The 25445-nt window shown below is 38.8% G+C and overlaps 1 protein-coding gene across 1 annotated transcript; it reads right to left on the bottom strand.

Moving 5' to 3' along the window:
- Positions 1-3179: 3179 nt before the first annotated feature.
- LOC120436477 lies at positions 3180-5169 on the bottom strand. The gene is made up of 2 exons (XM_039607491.1): positions 4481-5169; positions 3180-3696 (listed from the first exon to the last, which is right to left on the bottom strand). The coding sequence occupies exons 1-2, from the start codon at positions 4911-4913 to the stop codon at positions 3341-3343; spliced, it is 789 nt and encodes a 262-aa protein (XP_039463425.1). The 5' UTR covers positions 4914-5169; the 3' UTR covers positions 3180-3340.
- Between the last annotated feature and the right edge of the window lie 20276 nt (positions 5170-25445).

The raw sequence follows: 25445 nt of genomic DNA on the forward strand, positions 1-25445 counted from the left end.
GTAGGCTTTTGGTGAAGCACTGTATACCTCCTTTAATATGCACTTTTCCATAGTAACCAGTGGTTACCAAGAGGTCACCAACTGGACTCTAAGCCTGTGTAACTCGGGCAACTGCTAGCAACCACTTGCAGCCAGTTGAGTTGACACTAGTTTTTCCTAGCGACCGGTACTTACCAGGCAGTTGCCAGCATTCTAGCACCAAAACTGTGGACTAGTCCACAAGGGTTTTGAACCAGAGATGATTGTAGGGTATATCTTACAGCATGAAGCACCTTGAGGTGGCTATTGTTGTGATTGGGCACAATAAAAAAATAGCATTGAATAGAACTGATATCGTTTTGCTGTGATGTAAAAATGCTAACTACTGCACCACTGTCTCACTCAAGATTAGAAAGCAGGTTGGATGGTGGATGGCACGATCACACAATGTGTTTCCAGAATATGAGTTTGAGTCTTTTGAGGCCATTTAGAGGATTTAATTAACTTTAATCACCCGAAGAACAGATTTAAATATGTTCTCACACACTACCCTGCATATTGACAAACTCTGGCAAGTTGTTACATGGTTTGGGAGTTGGACAGATGATTTTAGGAGTTGCAAACTATGGTGCTTCCTCCACTACTCTTCCATGCAGTTTAGTATTGGTATGTAATGTCCTTTTTCCTCTAAACACATCGCAAATTTGACATAGTGTGGAGCATCCACCTTTCAGGATTACGTATTTAGATCTTAGTTTGATCTCTGCAGGACACCTATTCACAAGGACAACCACTACTGTGTAGACAGAATGTTGATTTGTGATTTGAACACACATTTAGATATGCTTTTGTAGTCTGTTACAGGTTTGTACAGTTCCATAATGCTTCTTGAAGGTGGTGTGAAAGTTATTTTTTTTTTCTTCTTTTTTTTTTAACCTGTCCCGTTTGGTTCTTTTGCCATCAGAATTATTGTCTAAAGGCGAAGAAAGATGCCCAACGGATTTACTTTACCAAATTGACCATCCCAGCCTTGCCGTAATGGTTCATTTGATTCACCTTTTATTGTTTATTTTATTTTCACTTGCTGAATACGGGACAGACTTGACTGGGGAAGGAAAGGGAGAAAGAAAGAGGGAAAGAAAACGGCGGGGAAGAGGGACGGGGAAAAAGGGCAAAAAACCAAAAACCAACAGGATAAGCAGACAAAAAATACATATATCGATCACCTGGATCACCTGTTGAGAAAGAAAGAAGAAAGCCAGCTCACTCCTTTTTACAGAACAACGTTCTGTAAAAAACTGGTGCTAGAATCGTCCAGAATTCTTTGTAGAATTCTGCAGGAAAGCCGTCTGGACCTGGAGCCTTATTATTGGGCATACTTATCAGGGCTTCCTGGAGTTCACCTGATGTCAGTGGCGAATCCAGTGCCATTGCTTGAGAGTCTAATAATTTTGGGAGAGTTATGTTGTCTAAAAACTGATCAATTTCCTTTTTAGATGGGTTTATTTGTGGTGAATACAACTTTTTATATAAATCCCTGAAAATGTGGTTTATTTGTTTCGGGTCATATATTGTGTTTCCAGATGAATCTTAAACAGCACCTATAGTTGTTTTTTCTTTATTTATTTTTAACTGGTTTGCTAGATATTGACCGGATTTATTACTATGTTCATAATTTTGTAAGCGTAGTCTTTGTACTAAGAATTTTGTTTTTTTATCAATTATCTCATTTAATTCTAGTTTTGTTTTGCGTATTTTGTTCAGTGTTTCCTGATCTTGGTGGGACGCGTAGGCTTCTTCTAGTGATTTGATGGTTTTTTCTAATTCCTGAATATTTTTGTTTTTTTTCTTTTTATGTGATGAGAAAGAAATTATTTTACCTCTCATCACAGCTTTCCCTGCTTCCCATAAAACAGAAGCTGATGTTCCGGGAGTGTCATTAAAGTCTAAATATGAAGTCCACTCTTTTTTAAAATATTTAATAAAGTCTTCATCTTTAAGCAGTGAAGTATTAAATCTCCAGTTTTTACTTGGCGTAGTATTATTCTTGTGCATTAGTGTTAAAGATACAGGAGCATGATCGCTGACAGCTATAGGGTGAATCTCAGTGTCTGAAATGTCACTCAGCAGTGAGCTGCTGACCAAAAAATAATCCAGACGAGAGTAGGAGTGATGAACATGTGAGAAAAAAGTATAGTCCTTACTATTGGAGTGAAGGGGGAGCGCCATGCATCGCAAAGACCAAAGTCACTCATATACTGTTTGATTATATTTGTGGATTACCAATTACGCTGAGTTCCTGCTGTATTGAGCCTATCCATTTCTTCATTTAGTCCAAGGTTGAGGTCGCCTCCAAGAACAAGTGTGCCATCTAAGTGTTCAGAGAGTGCACTGAAAAAACTGTGAAAGAATGAGGGATCATCAACATTTGGACCATATACACTTACAATACATAGCTTTTTATCAAGTATAGATAATTTAATGATTAAGAATCTGCCCTCTGGATCTATAACTGTATCGAGTACTGTGAAATTAATTTTTTTATGTATTAAAATTGCGACTCCCCTTTGTCTAGAATTATAACAAGCTGAGAACACATTAGGAAACTCAGGTGTTTTAAGTTCATTCGAACCTCTAAGAGGTCTGTGGGTCTCTTGTAAAAGGACAACATCTGCCTGTAGTTTTTTGAGTTGGTTAAATATTTTTAACCTCTTTTCTCTGGAGCCAGCTCCATTTACATTCCATGTAACGAATCTTAGTGCACCCATAGATGTCTGTGTATAACTAGGGGTGTGCGCTGTGTGTGTCGCTTAGACAGGTGGAGAGAGTGCATCACTTGTTCATAAATAAAGAGAAGGAGAGAGAGAAGAAATGTGTGATGAAATGCTCCTTGAATCTGACTATGTGTTTGCATATTTACTAATATGAGTATGCTTGGGTTAAGTGTGTGTATCCTGTAGGTCTGTGTGCGCTGTCTGACTGATGTAAATGTGCTGCCGTTGAGCGCATGACTGTGCGTGATCGTGCTGTGCGTATGTATCGAAATAAAGGATGTTGTTTGTGGATGAGTGTGGAAGCAGGTGATCGAAGCAGTGAAAGAAAGAAAAAAGAAAGAAAGAAAGCAAGGACAAGGGTGAGCAGCATAAAAACAAGAGGGGGAAAGAAGAGAGAAGAAAAAACGAGAAACAAAACAAAACCTGGAAACATTCCAATCAAACCATTGACGGAGAGTGACGGTGTTACTTCTGCTATGATATCGCACCTAAGATGCGATTTGATACTGGTAAGTTAAACAGATGTTAATGCAAGTTAGTGTGAGTGGATGGGGAAAGGGTGTAGCGGATTCTTATCTGGTGTGAAGTTAATACAGCCACGGAGTGATGTCGGGGTCGCGGTGGAGCTGTCCGTCCACGTACAGCCGGTCCACAGCGATGACGGCGCGGGAGCCCTTCTGGATGAAGCCGCGTCGGATTGGGAAGAGGACCCTGCGTCGTTCCAGGATCTCTTTGGGGAACTGGTCGTTCACGCTGAAGTCCGTTCCTTTTAATTCCCTGCCGCGGCTTTTCACATGTTCCTTTTGTTTGAAGTGGCCGAATTTGGCCACGATAGGACGTGGTCTCCCGGCCGCAGCCCGAATAGGGCCGAGGCGATGCACCCTATCGAAGACGATGTTCTTCACCGTGTCCTCCGGCAGCTTCAGGTGGGTTTTGATGAAGCTTTTTACTAGGGCTGCACGATTTTGCATAAAATGAGAATCACGATTTTTTTGCTTAGAATTGAGATCACGATTCTCTCACGATTTTCTTTTCCAATATAAATATTTATTGCACTTATTAACTGCACATCAACTTCGTAACAGTTGAAACTGAACATAAAACAATAAATAAACATAAAACAATAAATGCCTCACATTTTGTGGTTGCCGCAAAATGTTGTACTGCTTGAAATTCCGTCTCCACCGTTGCTCGACACTGCGTGTATAGAGCAGGTAGTGCAACAATAGAAAAATAGTTGCGGACGGCACTGTGTAGCGTTGTCTAGGGTGTTGATCATTTTCCTAAATCCCTCGTTTTGCACAGTGTTGATATATCTTTGGTCAGGTGATAAGTAATAGCCTCCATAATTTCTTTGTGCCTGCAGGAGTTCGACGTGTATAGGGAAGCGCTGTATAAGGTTCCCGTTATTGATGTTTGGGTGGTTGACCGGGACGAATTTTCTCCTGTCACTTTCTCGTCATCCCTGACGTGTTCTCCGTTGTTTTTTCCCTGCCAATTTGAGCATCACGGCACAGCTTCTGTATTACGTGGTATAAGGCTCCGCCCTTGTCATTTGTTGAGCAGGAAGAGGGAGCGCTTGTTTTCATGCAGATTACGTCCCGGATCAAAATGCGGTACAATCGTCGTCGTCTTTTTTTTTTTAAATCGTTGTCATTTGGAAATGAGATCGCACATAAGTATGAATCGAGATCGCGATTTTCTAACGATTAATCGTGCAGCCCTACTTTTTACCGTGGTCTCCGCGTCCTCTCCAGCGGCTTCTGGAATACCAGAAAATACCAGATTATCACGCATGCTACGAGCTTGTAGATCAATAACTGTTTCTTTTATTTTTTTATTTTCTCTATTGAGCTGGGTAACATTTTCTGTGAGACATTTCACCGACTCCCTTAGCGTGGCATTTTCAGCAGCGAGCGTTTCCACCTGCTGCTGGCTGAACTCCAGTGATTCTCGTAAGCATTTAAATTCCCGGTGAAGAATCTCCACCAAGGACAGCCTTGTGTCGAAGCTGGACAATCGCTTGTCGATTGACTCCAGTATGTCGGCAATATCTTTGCCGGCTGGCGATGTTGTGCCGGGGGAATCTGCCGGGCGAAGTCTTTTCGACAATGGCGTCTCAGATTTGGCCGGGGAAGCTGTACTCTGGGCCTTCTTCATCACGAGACCCTGAAAGCACTGATCAATGTAATCTTGGAGAGCCTCTAAACTCTCCCCGTTGTTCTCCAGGGTGTTGGAGATTATTTAGACAAATATTGTTAGTTATAAGACAATTGATAAGTGTATTTGGTAATACTGAAGCTTAATGGAATTTATTCAAATCTAAACTACCATTTGCTTTAATTTTCCGCCAAAATCTCCGGCGTCTGACGTCAGTTACAACATGAGTCGCTTACCTTGTCCGTCACTTCCGTCACTTACCTCCTCACTTACCTCAGCTCAGCTTCTCGTTCAGCTCCCTCCCCTGTCTGTGAAAGTTATTTTGATTAAATCAATCCTTCCTTGAGAATTCATGCACCGCTACAGAGGTACTACAAAGTGGTATGCCAATGAAATTGGACAGCAAGCTTAGCAAATTTCAATATTTGTTATGACAGCAGATGGAATGATTGTTCTATTGAATTCTTGCTCAACTTCTGAGAGCAGCATCAGCCACACACAACAAAAACTGTTGTTTTACGGTCTTTCAAAGAAAGCAGTGTCACAGTGTGCGTTCACACCATTAATAACCATATAGATATTTTACTAGTATGTTAATTTGATAGACTTCCTCCGTGATTCATTTATAGTTAATAGCCAATAAATTAGACACAAAAAATTTCTTTTTTTCCTCTTTACTTTTGTCCAACAACGAACATACGGACTTGTACAGAACTTTGACAGCGTGAGAGGAAATGTGGCAAATTAAAAGAATAAAAGAGAGATTAAAAAAATGCAATATGGCAGTGGCCTCTGAATTCCACAGCAATATCTCAACTCACCCGGGACACTAGAGCACACAGATGATCTTACAACAACCCCCTACATTCAGAAAACTGCTGCCCTGCGCTGCACATGCAGGTCCGATTTCTTGCCAACAATATCACCACTTCGCGACAATCAGGTTCCACATTGAAGTATAAAAAACAGGAAATCCAAAAAATGCATTTTTGCTAAGTTTTGGGAAAACTGCAGTTAATTCTTAAGCACTGCCCCCTGGTGACCAAATTGTGCATGTACACAAACCAATAAAATGAACATATGTACAGTAAGTGCACATGACATGCAGGTAACAATGTTATGGAGTAATTTCATTTTATTGCTTTTGCTATTCCCTTTGTTGACTTAACATACATACAAACAAAGAACATACATACAAAGAAACCAACGTTTTAAGACCTCGTCTTCGACCTTAAACAGATATTTATTTAACTAAAGTGGAAAATATCATCAATTTACCGGACGGTTACATATAAATATATAAACATAATACATTAAATAATACATCTTCATATCAAGGTTGCTTATATATGTAGATTGACTTCTTTGAACAGAAATAAGATTATTTAAATAATAATAATTATAATGTACAATGCCTGATTTTATTTTATTTTTTCATTTTTGTCATACTTGAATGTTTCAGATCATTAAAAAAATGAATATTAGACAAAGTTAACCTAAGTACAAGATGCAGTTTTTAAATGATTTCATTTATTAATCAAAAAAAGCACAAACCTACATGCCTCTGTGTGGAAAAACTGCCCCCTAAACCAAATGATTGATTGTGCCATACTTGACGAGAAAAACTGCAATCAAGCATTTATAATAACTGACACTGAGAAATTTTTGTCCACTCTTCTTTGCAGATTTGTTTCATTCAGCCACATTGGAGGGGTTTTGAACATTAATATTCTTTTTAAGGACTTCCTGCTCTGTTTAAGTTCATTTCTCCTGCCGCATAACCTGAGTGTGCTGAAGGTTCAGGGCATGAACTGGCTGCTTGAGGATTGTAGCAGCAAAGTAGCCCCAGACATCACACTACCTCCACCTTGTTTGACTGTTGGTATCATGGTTTTTTTTGTTGTTGTTTTTTTAATGAAATGCTGTGTTAGTTTACCGCAGATGTAACAGGCCTTACATTTTTTAGTCCACGTAATATTTTACTGAAAGTCCTTGGGGATCATCAAGATATTTTTTTGTAAATGTGAAACAAGCCTTTGTGTTCTTTTTGTTTAGCAGTATTTTTATTCCTTTAACTCTCTCATTGATGCCATTTTTGCCTGCTCTTTTTTTATTGTTGAATCAAGAACTCTGACCTTAATTGAGGCAGGTGAGGTTCTTTTGTGATTAGTCGTTGATGACAGCTTGGAGTCATTTTGTCGCGAAGCTTTAGAAATGGCCTTGTAACCAGGCTAATGACCAATGACATAGCTTTCTCAGACTGGTTCTATTTAAGTGTTTCCTTTATTAATCAGGCCTGGGTGTAGGTGGTGAAACGGAACTCAACTGTAATTAACCCTATTATTTGGAAAGCTAATTCATGATTTTGATTTTTCGCATGAAGCCAGGTTTATTAACATTTGCTTGCTGATCTGAAACATAAGTAACTAATATAAAAGAAATACATTTATATTTATATATACTCTTTTCACAGCACTGTATACTTTTTTTTTTTCATTATTTTTAGCGGCATGACACAAATCTTTTATTTGACTTGCAAAACTGCTGATTGTAGTTGCTCAGAAAATGGCAAAAAATACTTTTCTCATTAACAAAGCGCAAAATTTTAGTGAGACAATTATGGTAATTCTTTTGAATTATAGTACGAACACAAACCCCTTTATGCACTGCTGTAAGTTTACATTTCATGAACGCAAATGACAATATTAGTACTGCTCAACTTATTCTTTATGCAAATACTTGAATTGATGGAATTCCTTAAAGCCCGCCTACAGTGAGCTGAAAGACAATAAGGGTTGACCTTTCAGTAAAAACTGCTACTGTTCCTCCTCTCTGCTTATTCCATTTTATAGATTAAGACTGTGTAATCAGCCCAGAACAGCCCGTTGCTGATGCTTTGTCATCATGGATGCTGCTTACATTTTCAGTGGGCTGTCTACAAGCTCAGTGAAGTACAAAATAATTACCAGCACAAGTAATGTGCCACCTCTCTGTGTTGGGCGCTCCACATGGACTCGCGCGGGTAATTAAATCTGCAAGTTCGAGATAAGAGAAAATAGACAAAAGACACTCAAACACATGGACAACAAAATTATGGGGGACAAATTATATTAAACAATATATGTTGTAGTTGGAACTAATCTGTGTAAATTGTCACACCTTTCACTGCCCTGGTGAATACTCAAAGCCGAGTGTGAATGGGAATTTATGCTTGAGCAGCTCGAACACAGAAAGCTAAAACTGCACAAAAAAAGATCATTTAATGCACTTTAATGAATAAACTATGTACAGACTAACAAGTAATTTGTTGAAAGGTCCAACTTTGGAAAGTCTGCTGTGGCATCTTTGATGGAAAAGTTGAAAGGTTGCACACATTCAGGCATAATGTAGAGGAGTTCATATCTCAAACAGTTTCAATTTCACCCACAAAATATCATGCATACCTTCTGGGAGAATCACCTACTCTTCATTCTTCATCAGTGCTGGCTTTTAGTATACACTATACATACTGTATATATATTGCAACTGAGTAGCAGTTTTTTCTTAGTTCTTCTCTCTGCCGGTTTAATGGGTTTATCTTTTAAACTATATGTCCTGTAGTAGTAAAATACAGGACTGACTTATTCCATATAAAATTAGTCAAATCTGAGAGGTTTACACCCGAGTGCCTTCGAATCAGCTGATTTGTATATATAACTTTAGTGTTCTTAATGAAGCCTTGGAGAATTTTACCTTTCCCTTAAAGTTTGTGAGCCATTATAACTTAAGTACAAGCACTGCAGTAAATTTAGAGAACTGTAAAATATATTGATGCTCTTTTTAAAAACCACAAACTAATCAATTCTACACCTCCAGTATGCGTCACAATCTAAATGCAATAACAAACTTGTTAAGCTTTTTTTCTTTTTTCCAATCACCAGATTTGAGCATTAATATCTTGGGGTACGTCATAGTTTCAGTAGCTGAAGTCCACCATTTTACTGTTATGGACAGGGTGGAGCAGGGGTGGGGAACTCCAGGCCTCAAGGGCCGGTGTCCTGTAGGTTCTAGATCTCACCCTGGGTCAACACACCTCAGTCAAAATGACTAGTTCATTACCAGGCCTCTGGAGAACTTTAAGACATGTTGAGGAGGTAATTTAGCCATTTAAATCAGCTGTGTTGGATCAAGGACACATCGGACACAATGCAGTGCCTTTGTAGAAAAATGCACTGCATTGTTACTAAAGCCAATAATCGTGCAGCGCTAATCAATGGATGAAACAGATGTTGCTAGAATTATCATTAGAACGAATAACCTACATTTTAAAGGCTAAACAGCAGACCTTTGAGAACATATGGACACCCTTCATCACTTATGTCAAGAATATGGATATAATAAGTTGAGGGAGCAGTGAAGCTATAGCTTCAAAAGCTTCCTTTCTACCCTCATTTTAATACTTAGCTCATAGTTCAAATCATTCAAATTCTGCTTCAATGGTGTTATGTTCTTCTGCTGTCAGCCTATTTATCAGATTGTGAACAACAGTGATAATGTGTAACCTTGAAATGCAACACCTGCCTGTTCTACAGGCAGAGAAAATTATTGGGCACATCCATTGGATGGATAGAACCACTAATTCCTACACAAGTGTTTTCACAGGCTATACTATAAATCCATAGATGCCGACTTTGCTATGACTTTATCAGGCCAGCAACACCTCTGGTAACTTCTGGTTGCTATGGAAAAATGTATTCTCTGACTTGTTGGAGTGGCTTCTGGAGGTTGCTGGCTGTCTTTGAGTTGTATTTTCTCATCACCTTCTGAGGGAGACTTTATCATTGTAACATGCTGATGCGGAGAGTGTAGAGCTGTTGAGACCTGGCTTGTATGGCCTTGTTGTTATGCCAAATAAAGGCCTAGTGTTCCACCTACCTGACTAGCCTTCGGTTAACAGGCTGCACACTCAGTAGACCTGCTAGCCCCTCCTCCCTCACCAGACCACCGTTCAAAATATAAAGCTGCAGAAAAGTCAGCATCTTTTCAATGCAAACTACCACCAACTTTTGTAACCTGCTAGTGACCAAAACAATCACTAAGAGATTTTCAATGCAGCACTAGATGCCTCTTTACAATCTATAAAGAGGTATCTGGTGCTGCACCTTACTTTAGCGACTACCAACTACTTTTGCCAAATGGTTTCAGAATGCACACTTTTCCCTAGTGATCAGTGGTTGTCAGGGGGTCACTAACTGGTCTTTATGACCTCATGAATGGTGCTTTAGCAATTTCTCAGCAACTCTAAGCAACCACCAGTAGTCAATTGCAAATTTCTCAGAGAATACGCATTTTTATTTTTCCATTGTGACACTTGGTTGCCAGATGGCCACCAGCAGGTCTGTTGGCCTGTGTGACCGAGGCCTTAGATGCTTTCATATAAATTTTCCATCCGTAAGTACTAAAAGCACTCCTTTAGAAAACAATGTGGACTTTCAATCTCATCAATGAAATCATCCAGGGTCAACTTTTAATGCTTTTGTTTAACTTAGTCCTCCCCCAGAAGGAAGGAAAAAACCAACAAAAAAACCCAACTTTTAATGCCTTAAACTTTTGCAGAGTAGGTTTTTTTTAACTGATTATAGGAGACAGATGGAGTTAGGTCTTTTAAAAGGGAGTTTGCTTGAAACAGAGAAGCAATGGTACAATGTAATGAAATCATGCTGTATGTAAAACATTAAAAATGCCAATGGGTCTGAAACATAAAGCCAAAGATGAAAAGCTTTGAAGCTGCATTGTTTCCACTGAATAAGCAGTTGGCAACTCCTGGTTGCAAAAAGTCAGACAGTATAAAAGTCTGGAAAATGATCTTTAATCTCACTTGATATATAGCTTCAATTGCTTTCCTGATGAGTCGGTGCTCTCAGCTGTTAGCTGTTATCTTAATATATTACAACACAGCCTTAATTTTGTAAATTCTTGCTCCACATTAGGTGGAGACTTCCTGTGGTCTTATGAAGCTTCCCTCTCAGTATTCTGGGAATCTCCTGCATTCATAGATGCTGCACAAACCAAAACATCTCACAGAGCGTGGAGAAGTTGTCATTTTGTACATTGTGATTAACAACTATGTACTCTTTGCAGTAGCCTTTGTTATTGGGTGAGACTCATCCTTCACTTTCTCATTTGGTTTTAAATCCGTCTACAACATGAAGGTTCAAGAAGAAGACATTTATTGTCATATGTAGAGTAAAAATAAGTGCACCAGTTTAGACAATACAATGACATCCAAATTGGGACTTCACTAACAAGCTGCTGATGTTGGCCCACTACAATTAAGTCATTAGTTTACATTAGTTTGCTTCTTATTAGAATAAAAATGGCTTTACAAGCTTCTGTCTATGTGAAGGCATTCATTGACTTAACCTGAAGCTAACTAACCTCAGCCTCAGTCACCGATTCAGAATCAGACATTACTTCAAATATCCTCACTCTCAAGATCTAAATCTCAAATTAATCTTCCCAAAATTAAATGAATATACAGACAAACACATGTGCACTGGTCTCATGGCAGATAAATTATCGATTACAGCTCTGGCTGGCCATCGTTTTGAAGAATTCAGAAAAGAGGCGATACTGTTCCTACCCGCACAAACGCACACACACATATCACATTTAAACTTGGAGATTGAGAGTTATGAGACACTCCCCAGCAGAACCATACTTCCATAAACAGAAGGCAAATTTAAATTTCATAGAGTTTTTCCTGAATTACTGCTCATAAACCACTCCACCCTTACTCTGTAAAGAGGCCGAGACACTCTCGGTAATAGCACAGGGGTAAATGTTTGTGAATTAGGCTTTAATTGATAGTCACTCATCAGCTTGGTGTCAAGTTGAGCCAGTTCACCACCCAGACTCTTCTACTATGAAGCCATGCTGTTGTAATAGATGCAGTTTGAGTTTAACATTGTGTTGCTGAAATACGACTTCTTCTTTGCATGCCGGAGCTTTAACCCTGAATTTGTGGATGGCACAGTGAACTCAGAGACAGTGATTTCCATTTCTGGAGGTGTTCCATGCACAATGCATTGATTTCCAAGACAGAAACATGCCTGTTTTCAATTAAGTGTTGGGTGATGGTCTGAAGGTCACAAACATGCAATATTGATTTTCAGCCTTTACTCTTTTTTTTTTTAATGCCTGTGATCACATTGCTTGCTTGCCTTAGTTCACTGTACCAAAAGATCAGATTTCTATGAAAGATCCAGTGCCACCTTTTAACAAAGACGAACCTTGAAATGAAAACGGTATCAGATGACTCTGTAGCTCTCTGCTCAAACCAGAAATTTGTTATAGCTTTTAAATGTTTAAGGCAGCCTTGTTAATTTCAGCTTAATTTCAGCTGCTGTGTCAGAAGCAGATGGCACAATGCCAAACAGAAGTTTCACTTTGACTTTATAGAATCATCGAACTGGGAGAAGAAACTATTTACATGCAGGTTGTACATTTCTGAGGTCAATGGTTTGAAGAGAATATTTGAGCTTCAACAAGGCACTGAGTTCTTTATTGTTTGCCGTATCATTCTTGTTGGATGCCAATACTGATAAACGGTTTCAGTTACAGCTGTATATTAATTATAGCTTTACATGTTTGGAAGCCGCGTCTGGTTCTCTTTCAGTTTTCCCACTGGACATTTTAAGGTAATGCTTTTTCCCAGTTGTATTTTTTCTAATTATCTTGGCCACTAAATTACATGTAAAGTAGTCCAGTGGCAAAACTCTCAAGTAGTGCCTAATGCCACTGATGCAGTCTGTCAAAAGCACAGTTTCCAGGTGTTTTCTTGCAGATAAGAAATCTGCAATCTTGAGATTGGAGGACACCATGAAACATGGCTGCAGGGAGAGTTCAGGCTGTTTACTGAGTGCTTCATATGTGAACCACTCAGTAATACAACTCAGTTATGAATGATATTTAGTGCTACAGCAGTATTTTTCTACCATCTTGATAACTGTGTTAATTAATTAAGAACCTTTCCAAAATAACATTGAACAGAAGACTTAAAGGCTTACTGTGACACAGCTCTTCTATGCAGTCGGTGCCCATCTGAAAGCTGCAGGCAGGAGCAGTTTTAAAATGCAGGCTCCAGGGTGGACAGTTGCCATCTCGCCCCTGGCATTATCAGTGTTGGCATCTGACACTGGCAGCAGTGCCGGAGCTCAACCCTCCATTGAAGACAAGGAGAGAGGGTCACATATTTCCACTTTGCCCTTGGACACTTCTAACAAAGACATTGTCTGGATGATAGCAGGGGGCGAAAAAGAGATTGGAAAACATACCCGCTCTTCACGGAGGTTGCTGGGATGAGAAAAATCTATTAAAAGAGAAAAAAAAAGAAAAGAAAAAAACCTCTTGCTGTATTTCATACACAGTATGCTCACACTTGATTGCTCTTTTGCAGCTTGTCACAATCAATTGTGTCAGAAAAATGAATGTGATGATAAAATAAAGAAGTTAAGCGCCCTCATACATCATTGCATAAGCAGATGGAATGCATTTGGGCACATTCATGGTATTATATTGAACTCTCCAAACTTCAAAGGACTCCTAAATGCTGTTTCCTACTGGTATGCTTATTTCGTTTGTATTTGCTTACATTTTGCATGGGAAATGGCAGCTTGTGTATGCGTGTAGCTCATTTAAGGTATACTGAAACAGCAAATCTTAGCACAAACCTAGTTTAGCGTGCTGTCAGTAAATGGCTGTATGAGTAGGACCCAAATATAGGATTTGAAAGGCAGTTTTTTTTCATAGACCCTCTGCTCTATCAAAATATTGGGATTTCGGAGCTTGGCACATTAGATAAATACCCCAATCGACAACAAGAAAGGGGAAAAACTAATCAATTTCTTTGGTATAGGGCAAACTGTAAAACTTTACTTGATCCCCTACCTAAAGAGAAGAAGGGAAGATGGGGGGAAAATGTCAGATGTGGCTCAGGTGGAACAGCCCCCAGCTTGAGTGCATCATGTGTTTTGAGAATTTGGTTAATCCCACCATAGTCCCAAGGATGCAAAAGAGCCACTTGAAAACCAAAAATCTCTTCTGAGAGAAACTTGACCTACTGCAAAGGAGTGCTGGATCTGGACCACAGACGCAATGAAGGTTTGCATTGTGTAAAAGTGTCTGATACAGCTATGGAGGGATGTTATACGCTATTGGAGTGCCAGCACTCTTGTTAAAAAGCTGCTGGTGTCATGCTAGGTCCAGATGCTTCAAATTGGTCATTAATAGTGCTTTCATTCAACAGTCCAAACAGAAGATAACATAGAGGCTTTGTCTTCAAAGTAATAGTTGTTCTCTTTTAAACATGCTGGTTGCTGTGCTAAGGCACGGCGTTTACCGTGAAGGGAAACTGTTTCTGTCTTTCATTGCACTTTCCACAGTTTCAGCACCTTTTGGCGTAGAAGAATGTTTCATCGTTAAATTCTTCCATGCAAATTATAGCTGATCATGACAATCTGCTAGTGACTAGAACCAATGACCTAGACTGGTAGACCAATGACCTAGAACCAGTTGGCGAATACTAATTTTTCCCTTATGACAGGTTGTTGCTAGGGGTTGTTGCTAGCTGGTCTCTAGGCCTATAATAACTTTATATTTATAAAAACTTTGCTTTAATACGATTTTTGCATGGATAGTTTGGTACCAATGCAAAGGAAACATCTAAGTGCTTTCAGCCTGAAATGCTACAGATTAATATTTTAAAATTCCATAACTTTAATGATCTAGGTCAAAATTTGGTTGATCAGATCTTAAATTTCTTTGTTTTTTGTTTTTGTTTCTTTTGTCTTAAATCTCTTACCAAGGAAGTACTTGTGGATTGATTTGTGTCTGATTTTGATGCCATTTCTCATCGCATGTTTTTCCCTGCATAAACTGCCAAAGCTGAATTTTATTTGTCCTAGTCAAAATGCATTCATAACAGCCACATGTTTACCAGAAGGCACTTAAATGTGTCACAGAGTCACTTACTGAGGCATTCCATTCCAATTGGTTGTGTGTTTTGTAAGACCCACAGAAAGAACCGTCACCCAGATTCTTTTTTTAAGCACAATTTAACAAAATTGTGACAACTCTGAGTCACATGGATGTTTTTGTAGTGTACAAACTGTCAGCACCAGTGTAAACACATGAAGTAATATATCCCCAATAACAACCTAGATGGTGTCACCTGCCAGATACGTGTGTCAAATTAAACTGCATGGAAAAAAAGGGTTTTGTTTTTTTTCTTAAATCAAACACATCTACATAGAAACAAAATTACAAGTCTGGGTTCACGGTATTTTTTGCTAGAGTTAGTATTTAATTCTCTTCATTTATCATAGCTACAGTCAAGCTTCGGCCCTTAAATTAAAAGGAAAAACTCCAAATAATTACAGCAATAACTTGCAAAGTGCACAGCAGATTCTCCCTAATATTCTAACACACACTCATGCCTTGTTTTATCTGCCAGGTTTCATGTCGGCTCTCATCTTGCATCACAGGGGACATCAGATGTTGATCATGGCTAAATGTGTTGAGGTTGTCTGTAAAGATGACAAGTGCTATGCAAGCAAAGTAAAAAAAAAAAATCCTCATGCCTCACACTTTGAAGTCAGCATCAAAGTGTTCCCACCTGTTGCCGAGTGTCACCCATGCATGAGTTACCAAGGATTGAGAAAGACTGCAGATGTTTGCTTCAATAACAACAATGTAGAAATTTCTTCCAATCAGCTTTTGGAATTTTAGTTTTGTATTAACAATTATTTACATCTAAATTTCAAAATTGTGAATCTTTTACAAGAAGAAACATGAATAAAAATATGGTAAGGAGACAAGACTTGTGCAGATACTACCAGTCTAAAGGATCATGTGTAAATCTACACAAAGCCATGAGTATAACCGGAGATATCTGCTATTTAATCTATTTATCTGTCTTTAGGTAGCAGTCCTCATTTTTACAAGAGCTCATTTCTGGGGATCGGTGTGATTATTTGGCTTCACTGGTGTTGTATAACATCAAAGAGCGAACATATTCTTACACCACTTTGTACTTGGATTTTGTTTGAAAAGAAATTGGTTTTAACATGGGCTCAGGATTGGCCTTAAATTATAAAGGTGGATTTATAAAGTGGTCACTCTCCCTGCATTGTGTATGCTGTGTTTTAGAGGTATAATCTAGTAGGTTTGTAATTCAGTGCTCCTACTTTCTCTGTCAGGATGAGCATCTCATTGATGTGTGTTATCCAGTTCACTTATGATTAAATCCTTCTTGTCTGTGGTCCCAAGTTATCAATTACTGTATTTGTTCTAGTCCATGAATTAGCTTCAATGTAACATGGGTCATAAATTGACTTTCTTCCATCAGATTAGGCAGCATAGCTTGTTATTTAAAACCTTTGCTCAGTTCAGTGATCATTAAGTTTTGACATTTTTGCAGGTGGAGTAGTGTCTTTGTTTCTGTTAGAGCAGCTGTGCTTCAAAGGGTGCCACCGTCTTGGAATCTACACTACAGAAACCCTGCATTTCAATGACCTTTCGTGCCCTGTGGATGGGAGTTTCATAGACAAGGACACTACCATCAGGACTGAAATGTTTCATCATAGTATAAAGGTGTTCACTCAAAGCAAAATTGTATTGATTTTCAGTGACTTTTTCCTTTTAGGTGGACAAGTGTTCCCAAACCACCCCAGCAAAATGCCCAACACAGCAGAACAAGGTCACCACAGTATCAAGTAATTGTAGGAACCAAGGGGTTTAGGTTTTTCCTCTGATTTGTCTGATGATCCCAGGTGAATGGAAATGTAATCGCCAGTCTTTCCAAAACAGTTGATCTATGTTTATTTTTCAAATAATCTTGGTAACAAACCTCTTTCAGTCTCAATCTAAGACAAAACTAATTGGAGGCAGAATCGCACATTCAACTGATCTCTAATACATGGTCTGTCACAAAGAACCATGGCACTGTCCACTAAATCATCCCACTCAGACTGGAGCCACTGTCTCCTTCATTTCAGTCTCTTCAAAATTTATTATTTTTGGCTTACTCTCCTGCACCTGAGCAAATAAGTATAAAGAAAATGATCCATACAATGAGATGTAATCTCTTTTGTCAATATCCACTGAAAATGCAAAACTGAAAGATTTTTTTCCTGCTTTCTCAGTCAACTGCTTTATAATTACTTTTCACATGAGACCATGAGAAAGGTTTAGGTAGTTTTTTTTTCCTTTTACAAATTAAGTCATCTTTTTAAAAAAAAAAAAAAAAAAACATTTTGTTTTTAGTCAGGTTATCTGTATTGAATATTGAAATTTTGTTAAATGATCTAAAACATAAGTGTGAAAAATATGCAAACGAAAGAAGGAAATCCAATACTTTCTCACAGCACTGTATATAAGAAAAAAAAGTTTTCTTAGTTTTTAACAGGGCTGCACAGAAGTACACCTCATGATTCGGTGCCTTGTAGAACCTCCTGCAGTAGCATTAACTGGATGTCTTCTGTATGACTTCATCAGTCTCTCACATCATTGGGGAGAAAATTTGTCCCACTCTTTTTAAGGTTTGCAGGCATTCAATTATGCACAGCTCTCTTAAGGTCCCGTCACAGCATTTTAATCAGATTGAGGTCTGGATTTTGACTGCAGTGCACTCCAGTGAAAACCTTTCGAAAGTGAAAACTCTTGCTCACTGTTGATAACTTTAGACGGTCATCAACAGTGAGCAATAGATCAATTTAAAAAATTATAATAAAAAGTGTAATTATTGTCCATCACTGACGCCTGATGGGTATAGGATGCATTTTGGCAAATGACTTCCATCTTCTGCTTGCCATAGGGACTGTTTACCTCTAGGGAACCAAAGTCTGCTCAAATGTGCTTGACAAATAGAATTTGGACTAAAAGCGGGCTACAAATGAAAACCAGAAAACATCCAGTATCTAAGATCACGTCCTTTACAGACATGTTTGACATACTTGTATGCCACTGCAAACACATTTTCTTTCACTTTGCATTTGACATGAATATTTAGTTGTTTTTCTGCAGATACATGAGCACACAACGAATGCAAAAGACAGCAGTTCAGAAAGTCAGTAGGCTTTTGAAGTTCTGGAAAATTAAGAATTTTAAATCACAAAAATACACTTCTAAACCTCAGGGACATCAATCTATCCATTTCTGAAGCATGTAAACACTTTGGTGCAAATGATGGTGACAACAGGTGAACTTGAGAGGCAGCAAAAAGACAACCCCAAAAAAGAGAAGGATTTCACCTGCTTACCCACAGCAGGTGAAATGGATTCAACTGGACAGACAGTTTAACCGATGATGTTGATTCAGTGTTCTCTTAATTTACTATGCTTGTGGGGACCAACAGCCCTTATGGGGACAAAATCCCGGTCCCCACAAGTTTGAAGGCATTTTTCAGACTCAAAATGTGGTTTTAGTGTAAGGCAGGGGTGCCCAATCCCAGTCCTCGAGAGCTACTGCCCTGCAGCTTTTAGATGCGTCCTTGTTCCAGCACACCTGAATCAAATGAATGGCTCGTTATCAGGCCTTTGCCAGACTTGATGGCATGCCGAATTGGTAATCCATCTATTTGATTCAGCTGTGTTGGAGTAGGGATGCATCTAAAAGCTGCAGGACAGTAGCTCTCGAGGACTGGGATTGGGCACCCCTGGTGTAAGGGTTACAATTAGGTTAGGGTTAGGTTTAGGCCAGGGGTGGGGAACTCCAGGCCTCAAGGGCCGGTGTCCTGCAGGTTTTAGATATCACCCTGGGTCAACACACCTGAATCAAATGATTAGTTTATTACCAGGCCTCTGGAAAATAAATCAAGGATACATCTAAAACCTGCAGGACACTGGTCCTTGAGGTCTGGAGTTCCCCCACCCTAAGGGCTAAGGGTTAGGATTAGGCTTTCATTTTAGATGGTTATGGTTAGAGTAAGGGGCTAGGGAAAGCATTATGTCAATTAGATGTCCTCACTAAGATATGAAAATGAGTATGTGTGAGAGAGAGAAAGAAGGTGAAGGTGACAGATGTTGAAGGAGAAGCAATATTCTTGATCTTCTTTGGAATGAGTGGGTACAGCGGTATAAAATAATGTTACTTATGGTTCTATATTGTATGTCTTGCCTGACATGGATAAATTAAGTTTATTTTGAAACTGGAAATGGGTTAGAAAAGTTTCAAATGATAAATCATTAGAGAGCCCTCCCCCTGTGAACTCCCTGGTTGGTATTGCTTTGTAAGGAATCTTTGTTATCCGCAAATCCGGGACGATATCTGTGTACCTGTGCTGAGTTGGGAATTGTGTCAGCAAAATGACAATAAAGATAACAAAAGCTTCAGAAAGCTCTGTCCAAGAATCTGCTGAAAGTAAAATCAGTGGGCCGAACTTGGCCTCGTACCAAAACTGCGATTCTCTAAAGGCTTCCAGGGAATGTGGAATAATTTGCATTTGATCAATCTTCACTGAACCTAATAACATTTAAGATGTTATTTTGAGAAAGAAAGCTAATTAGAAGTCATATTAATAGCTTAAAAGTGTCCTCCTTGCAAAAAAATTCTACAAGGCTATTTTTTACTCATCACATTACTGGACTGTCAACTCAAGAGACTTATTCACTTCTCTTTCTGTGCTGCACTGCCCATGTTACATTAAAGATTGGAGTCAGTGCCAAAGATTTAAGGCTATTATGAGGCACTTTTTAAAAAAGTCTTTATCTACATATATGTGTTTGTGTGTGTCATGAACATGCAGTAACTGAAATGTTAACATATCAAAAAACCAGGATCATGTGATATTTTTTTTTTTGGTTTAATTTAATTTTTGTTTTTTGTTTGTTTTTTTGCAGTCTGAAGCATTTTTGATGGTCGCCTGTTATTTAACCAATGCTTTAGAGGAAGTCATTATTGCTTTAAAAAGCACAAGGCATTTACATGTGTCTGGTTTCACCAATAGAACATCACTTTTGATGGATTGCATCAGGGCCAACTAAAAGCTTTTCTCAAAGGTTAAAAAGAGCTGCTGGAGGTACAATGGCCTTAAACACATTTGTCAAATCAGATGACAGGTTTAGTCACTTTAAAAGTCAGCGCTGTGTGCCTATTCAGACATAATATCTGTGGATACGGTTACACAAGAATATGATACAAAACTGTTTTTGAATAATGTGGGATACCCCTCTGAGTTTGGCCAGAACGATTTAGTCATTACTTTAAGCTGTTTGGAATGGGTAATCAGTAGACAGGCAGCAACATTTACAAGAAGCACTTTTATTTTAAGGGTGGTTTGAAGAAAATGGTTTATTTATGGAACATACAGATCAACTTCTTTGATTTGGGTGTTACATGCAGAATGCACAGTTTGTCCCCTGTCGACTGGGCGAAAGACAACTGGTGATGGCAGGGGTTGAATCAAACCATATACAAGCAAGCAAGTGGGGAACAAAGTTCACATCAGACTCATCATTCCAAGTTTTTATGTAGACTTCTGACATTCATGACATTTTCCACTCGGACTTCACTCACTCAGGTTTAAAGGCCAGTCACTGACCTGTTCTCTAGGGGAAAAAATCTACATTCCCTGACCAGTGGGCAATTAGTCAAGTGTTATCAGTCACAGAGATGGTGCTGCACCAAAAACCTCTTTGTGGGTCCTTTTGTCACCAGTAGATTGCCTGTAGTTTGTATGCAAGATGCCCATTTGTTTGCAACCACTCACCAACTACTTGCTAAGCCACTAAGTGATACTCAAACAGTGAACGTTTGACTTGCCACCGAAGCAACACATTTCAAAAGGCATAATTTTTACTTTGAGGACAAAGGTTTTCTATTTTTTGTGGCTCTTTTTCAGATTTCACTGCTGTTCAGCAAGTAGTTGGCGAGTGTTTACAGACAAGTCAATGTTTTTCATATAAACTATAGGCAACCACAGTAATCTGCAAGTGACCAAGCAAATGCAAAGTAGTTTTCATTGTAGCATCATATACCTCTTTGCAACCAGTTTTGCCTAGCAACAGTAAGCAACCTACCACAACCACTCACCAACTAGCAGGGGAATATAATTTCTCCCTAGCAACCGCTGGTTACCAGGGAAAAAATGACTCTGGGACCTGGGATTTAGCAGTCAATTGCACAGCAATTGCTTGCAACCTTCAGCAACCAGCTGGGGAACGCTCTTTTTTCCCCCATCAACTGGTTGTTAGCAAGTGACTGAGGTGTTAGTGAAAACTGCAAGTATTTCATGTTTATCACACATGTAAAGTGTGATCTATTTGTGTACATGGACAGAAATTTAGCTTTTTCTTGTGACAGTCAGGATAACCATAAAAATAGTTTTGACTGGAAGTTTTGTTTTGTTTTGTTTTTTTGACGTACAAGCACCACTTAGTTTTTTCTTGGTCTGTAAGGGTGTGCCACCCAGGCAGGCCAGAGAAAGTTTTACTAGTTACTCACAGCATGATGTTTTCCTGACAGGAGTAGCAATGAAAATGCAAGAAGTAAAGGTGGTGAAAATGGATGAGTTCAAATACCTGGGGTCAACCATCCAAAGCAACAGAAAGTGCCTAAGAGAGGTGAAGAAGAGAGTGCAGGCAGGGTGGTGTGGGTGGAGCTGAATGTCAGGGGTGATTTGTGACAGAAGGATAGCAACAAGAGAAGAAAGAAGGTTTACAAGATGGTAGTGTGACCTGCTGTGATGTATAGTTGGAGACAGTGTCACTAATAAAAAGACAAGAGGCTAAGCTGGAGGTGGCAGTGTTGACGATGCTAAAATTTTCACTTGGAGAGACCAGAAGGGACAAGATTATAAATTAATAGAGGGGACAGAGACAGAGGAGGGATGGTGAATATATTGGACAAAAGATGATGAAGATGGAGCTGCCAGGCATGAAATGTGAAGACCTCAGAAGTTTAATGGATGTAGTGAAGGAGGACATCCTAGGGATTGGGTGAGATAGAGGTAGATGATCCACTGTGGCGACCGCTAAAGGGGGAAGCTAAAAGAAGAAGATAAAGGAGCATGGCTCTGTTCTGGGAAAGCATAGTTACCTGGGAAAGCATAGTTACCTGTCTGTCTGTACAAAAGAGTAAAATTGATGGAAATGTGAACGCAATGTACCATCAGATTTTGATCCACCATCCAATACCACCCGGAAAATAGCGGCTTCATTTTTCAGCATGACAATGATCCCAAACACACTGCCAAGGCAGCAAAAGCATACCTGGATAGAAAAACACACAATGGAACATTATCAGTCATGGACTCGCAAGAACCCAGATTTCAACATTATTGAAGCAGTGTGGGATCATGTTGACAGAGAGCCAACATCTAAAGAAGAGTGTTGAGTGTCCTTCAAGAAGCCTGGAGAACTATTACTACTTAAAGAAATGACTAGAAAGCTGCCTAAGAGAGTTCAAACTGTGCTGGAGAATAAAGGTGGTCATACCAAATGTTGACTTTCAAGCTCGCTAGAAGTGTACAAACTCTAGTATTGAGTTTCTATGTATGCTTGCATGTTTTAATGAATCAAAAACAACAATTTCCAATTTTCCTATTGAAATATAAAGAAATGAGTGGTGACTCGAGACTTTTGCACAATACTGTAGATCATGAAAACATGCATTTTTTTCTCTTTTTGGTACAGAGAAGATTAAAGGAACTATTATCCAGACAATCAAATTTAAGTGTTCTTCACTGCAGTGACTCCACCACTGATGCACCAGCACTGTTGTGTTTCAAAGGATGGATAATACAAGAGGGTAGAGGCCTAAAGGTCTGCCCAGCTGCATATTCTGGATTGCTGATATACTTTGTATCTAATATTCCACAACTGTCAAAATGTCAATGCTTATGAAAAAAGGGGGTTTCTTTTTAAGATAAAGAAAATAATTGCAAGCCAGCATATTTTGCAAAGTGTTGCCCCTTTTGACATGGTTAGTACAAACTGTGCAAGTGGAAAGGACTTCTGTGTGGCGATGTAGCTTGTTAAGTCGGGTAGGAAACTCTGTAGAGACATCCAGTTAAATATTTCATCTAAGTTTGTGCATGCAGTGCCAGAGTCAGATGATATTCATGCAGTGCAAGCTGTATCTTTCAGCAGAAAATATGTTGTGATCAGGACCAGATAAAATGTGCCATTCCCCTCCCTGATCTTCTATATGGTAGCCCTTAGATTTTTTTATCTATTAAAACTGAGATGCTTGAAATGTGAGGATTTTGTGTTGGTAATTACAGCCGAGTGACCGACAAACGTTGGTTTCCATTAATAATAGAGTAGAAGTATATTTAAGAAAAACTCAGCACAAAAAATTACATTTAATTTTTACGCTCAGGGTCTCATTGCTGTAGTCAATGGAAAATCATATAGAGATGAATGATGTAATGATGTATTTGTTCAAAACTAATCTACTAAGTTTTACTTTGCTGTAAAAGTAAATTGTTTGTTTACCAGATTTGTGTCCCTTAAAATGTAAATGAGTGATTCAGAAAAACAGTTTCATCTATTGACTGTTTCATCCTTTTGTTTTTCTATTTGCTTTTTTAATTTATTTATGTTTTAATCAAAGGCTGGTCCCACTAATGCTGAAAGTCTGCTTCTTCAAACGGACACAACGCCACCACAGTAAACACTTCAAACCATTCGCAGTGTTTCATCTGTCCCTCAGCCAGACAATCATCTTTGGAAGCAAAAGGTCAGAATTGTGCTGGCTTTTATGACGATACCAACCAAAGCTTCTCTCAGGTGTGATTCCATCACGCTGTCGTGTTAAAAATTAAAGGGTGAGTCTTTGTCATGTTTTTAGAACGTGACATAGACGTTTTATGTAACCTGTAATCAGAGATTAGATTATTTCTGAATGTGTTGTACACCTCTAAATCAGGTCACATTGCTGAGTGGGCTGGGAGCCTCGAAGTGCTCATCTCAACACAGTGTGAGGCATTTTTAATTGAAGCACTTGTTCCATTATGTTGACATTTTCTACACCAGAACAATTGCATTGTTTGCACATTCAAGCACTAACAACGATCCATATTTATGTTTTATCAACAAATTAACCTTTGTTGGCAGCAGATAATTTGTGTTATGTGGGTTTGTAAGTGGGTGTCTCTATGGCTTGAGCTTGTTCAGGTGACTGGGATCTGAGGATTTGTTTTTTGAGCTTTTTTTAGTTTTCATGATGTGGTGCAGGGAGAGGCTACCAAAGACTACAATCGATTTGAGTCATTGCTTTATCTGCAACAATGTTTAGGTGGGTGCTACTGGTCATGGTCTTATGTTCCCAACTGATCATTTTTTATGATGGGAACAAACTTATTCTAAACCCAAGTGGTGAAACAACAAAGTGAACAAAGTAAAAGAACCACAGTTTCCTAGAAGATAAACCTGTGACTTAAGCTACAGCAACCTCTCCAAACTCATAACTTAGATATTATAGGTCTCTAAAACTGGACTATTATCTGAACACTAACTTTTAGCCAATATTGATTTAGCTAGTGAGCCAAGAATCACCTCAGCAGGATACTTTCTGCATCACACCGAGATGAAGACAGCAACTGATGAAATGGCTAACCTAGCCAAAATTAGCAAAACTCTTAACCTTGTAACACAAGATCAATGAAAAACATGATTTCCTTTGGCTGGACCCACACTGATGAAAAATGTAAACCTGTCAGCATTAGTAATCTGTTACACCTTACTTGTTACTTTTCTAAGTAAGTACAGTATGTTACTTACCAAAGAAAGTGATTTGTCAGACTGCTTGTTAAATTACTTTCATGTGACTTTATGTAAAACGACCTGAAACACACTGTCACATATTTACCAGTCAACAACATAAACCTTGGACTAGTGTTCCACAGACCAACACAAAACCCTATCTTCATGCGAACACACATGCAATCTTTCTTTTAACTTTTATGTATGAACACAAAATTGACAACGAAAAGCAAAGTTGAAAACCAGACCAAAGAGACTTTAGAGCGATTCCCACAGTGATTCTACTGTCAAGACATGAGCAGGTAGAAATGAAGGCTAGAAAGCTGTAAGCCTGACTGCTCATCACTGCCTTTGTTACCTGTTGAAGTTCAGGCTCTGGCTGCTGCGCTGGAGTTGGCACACACAGCTTTAATATCAGTCTGGATTTTTTTGCTAGATTTGCATTAGCATGCTGTCTGTGCAGAAAGTTGCAAAGAGTCAAAGTTGTGTCAGCAGCCTAATGGTTTCACCATTGCGCTCTTGTTCTTACGTGTAAGGAAGATAAAAGTAAAGTCCACATATCCAGTCCTCTTCCTCTTCCCACATAAAGTACAAAGTGAAATCAGTTGGTTGTACCGCAAGTATGACTGTAATGTAATAACTAAATTTAGCACAGTTTGTGCTAAATTTACAGTTTGACATATGTTTCAACCAGTGTTACAAACTGTGGATAAAATATTAAAAACACTTTTAACTACACAAGTAGCTCCTAGTAGCAACATACTTGCTGCTATGACTGTTCCTAAAAATT

Source organism: Oreochromis aureus, linkage group 23 (assembly GCF_013358895.1).
Source record: "Oreochromis aureus strain Israel breed Guangdong linkage group 23, ZZ_aureus, whole genome shotgun sequence".
In the NCBI taxonomy this organism is placed as follows: Eukaryota; Metazoa; Chordata; class Actinopteri; order Cichliformes; family Cichlidae; genus Oreochromis; species Oreochromis aureus.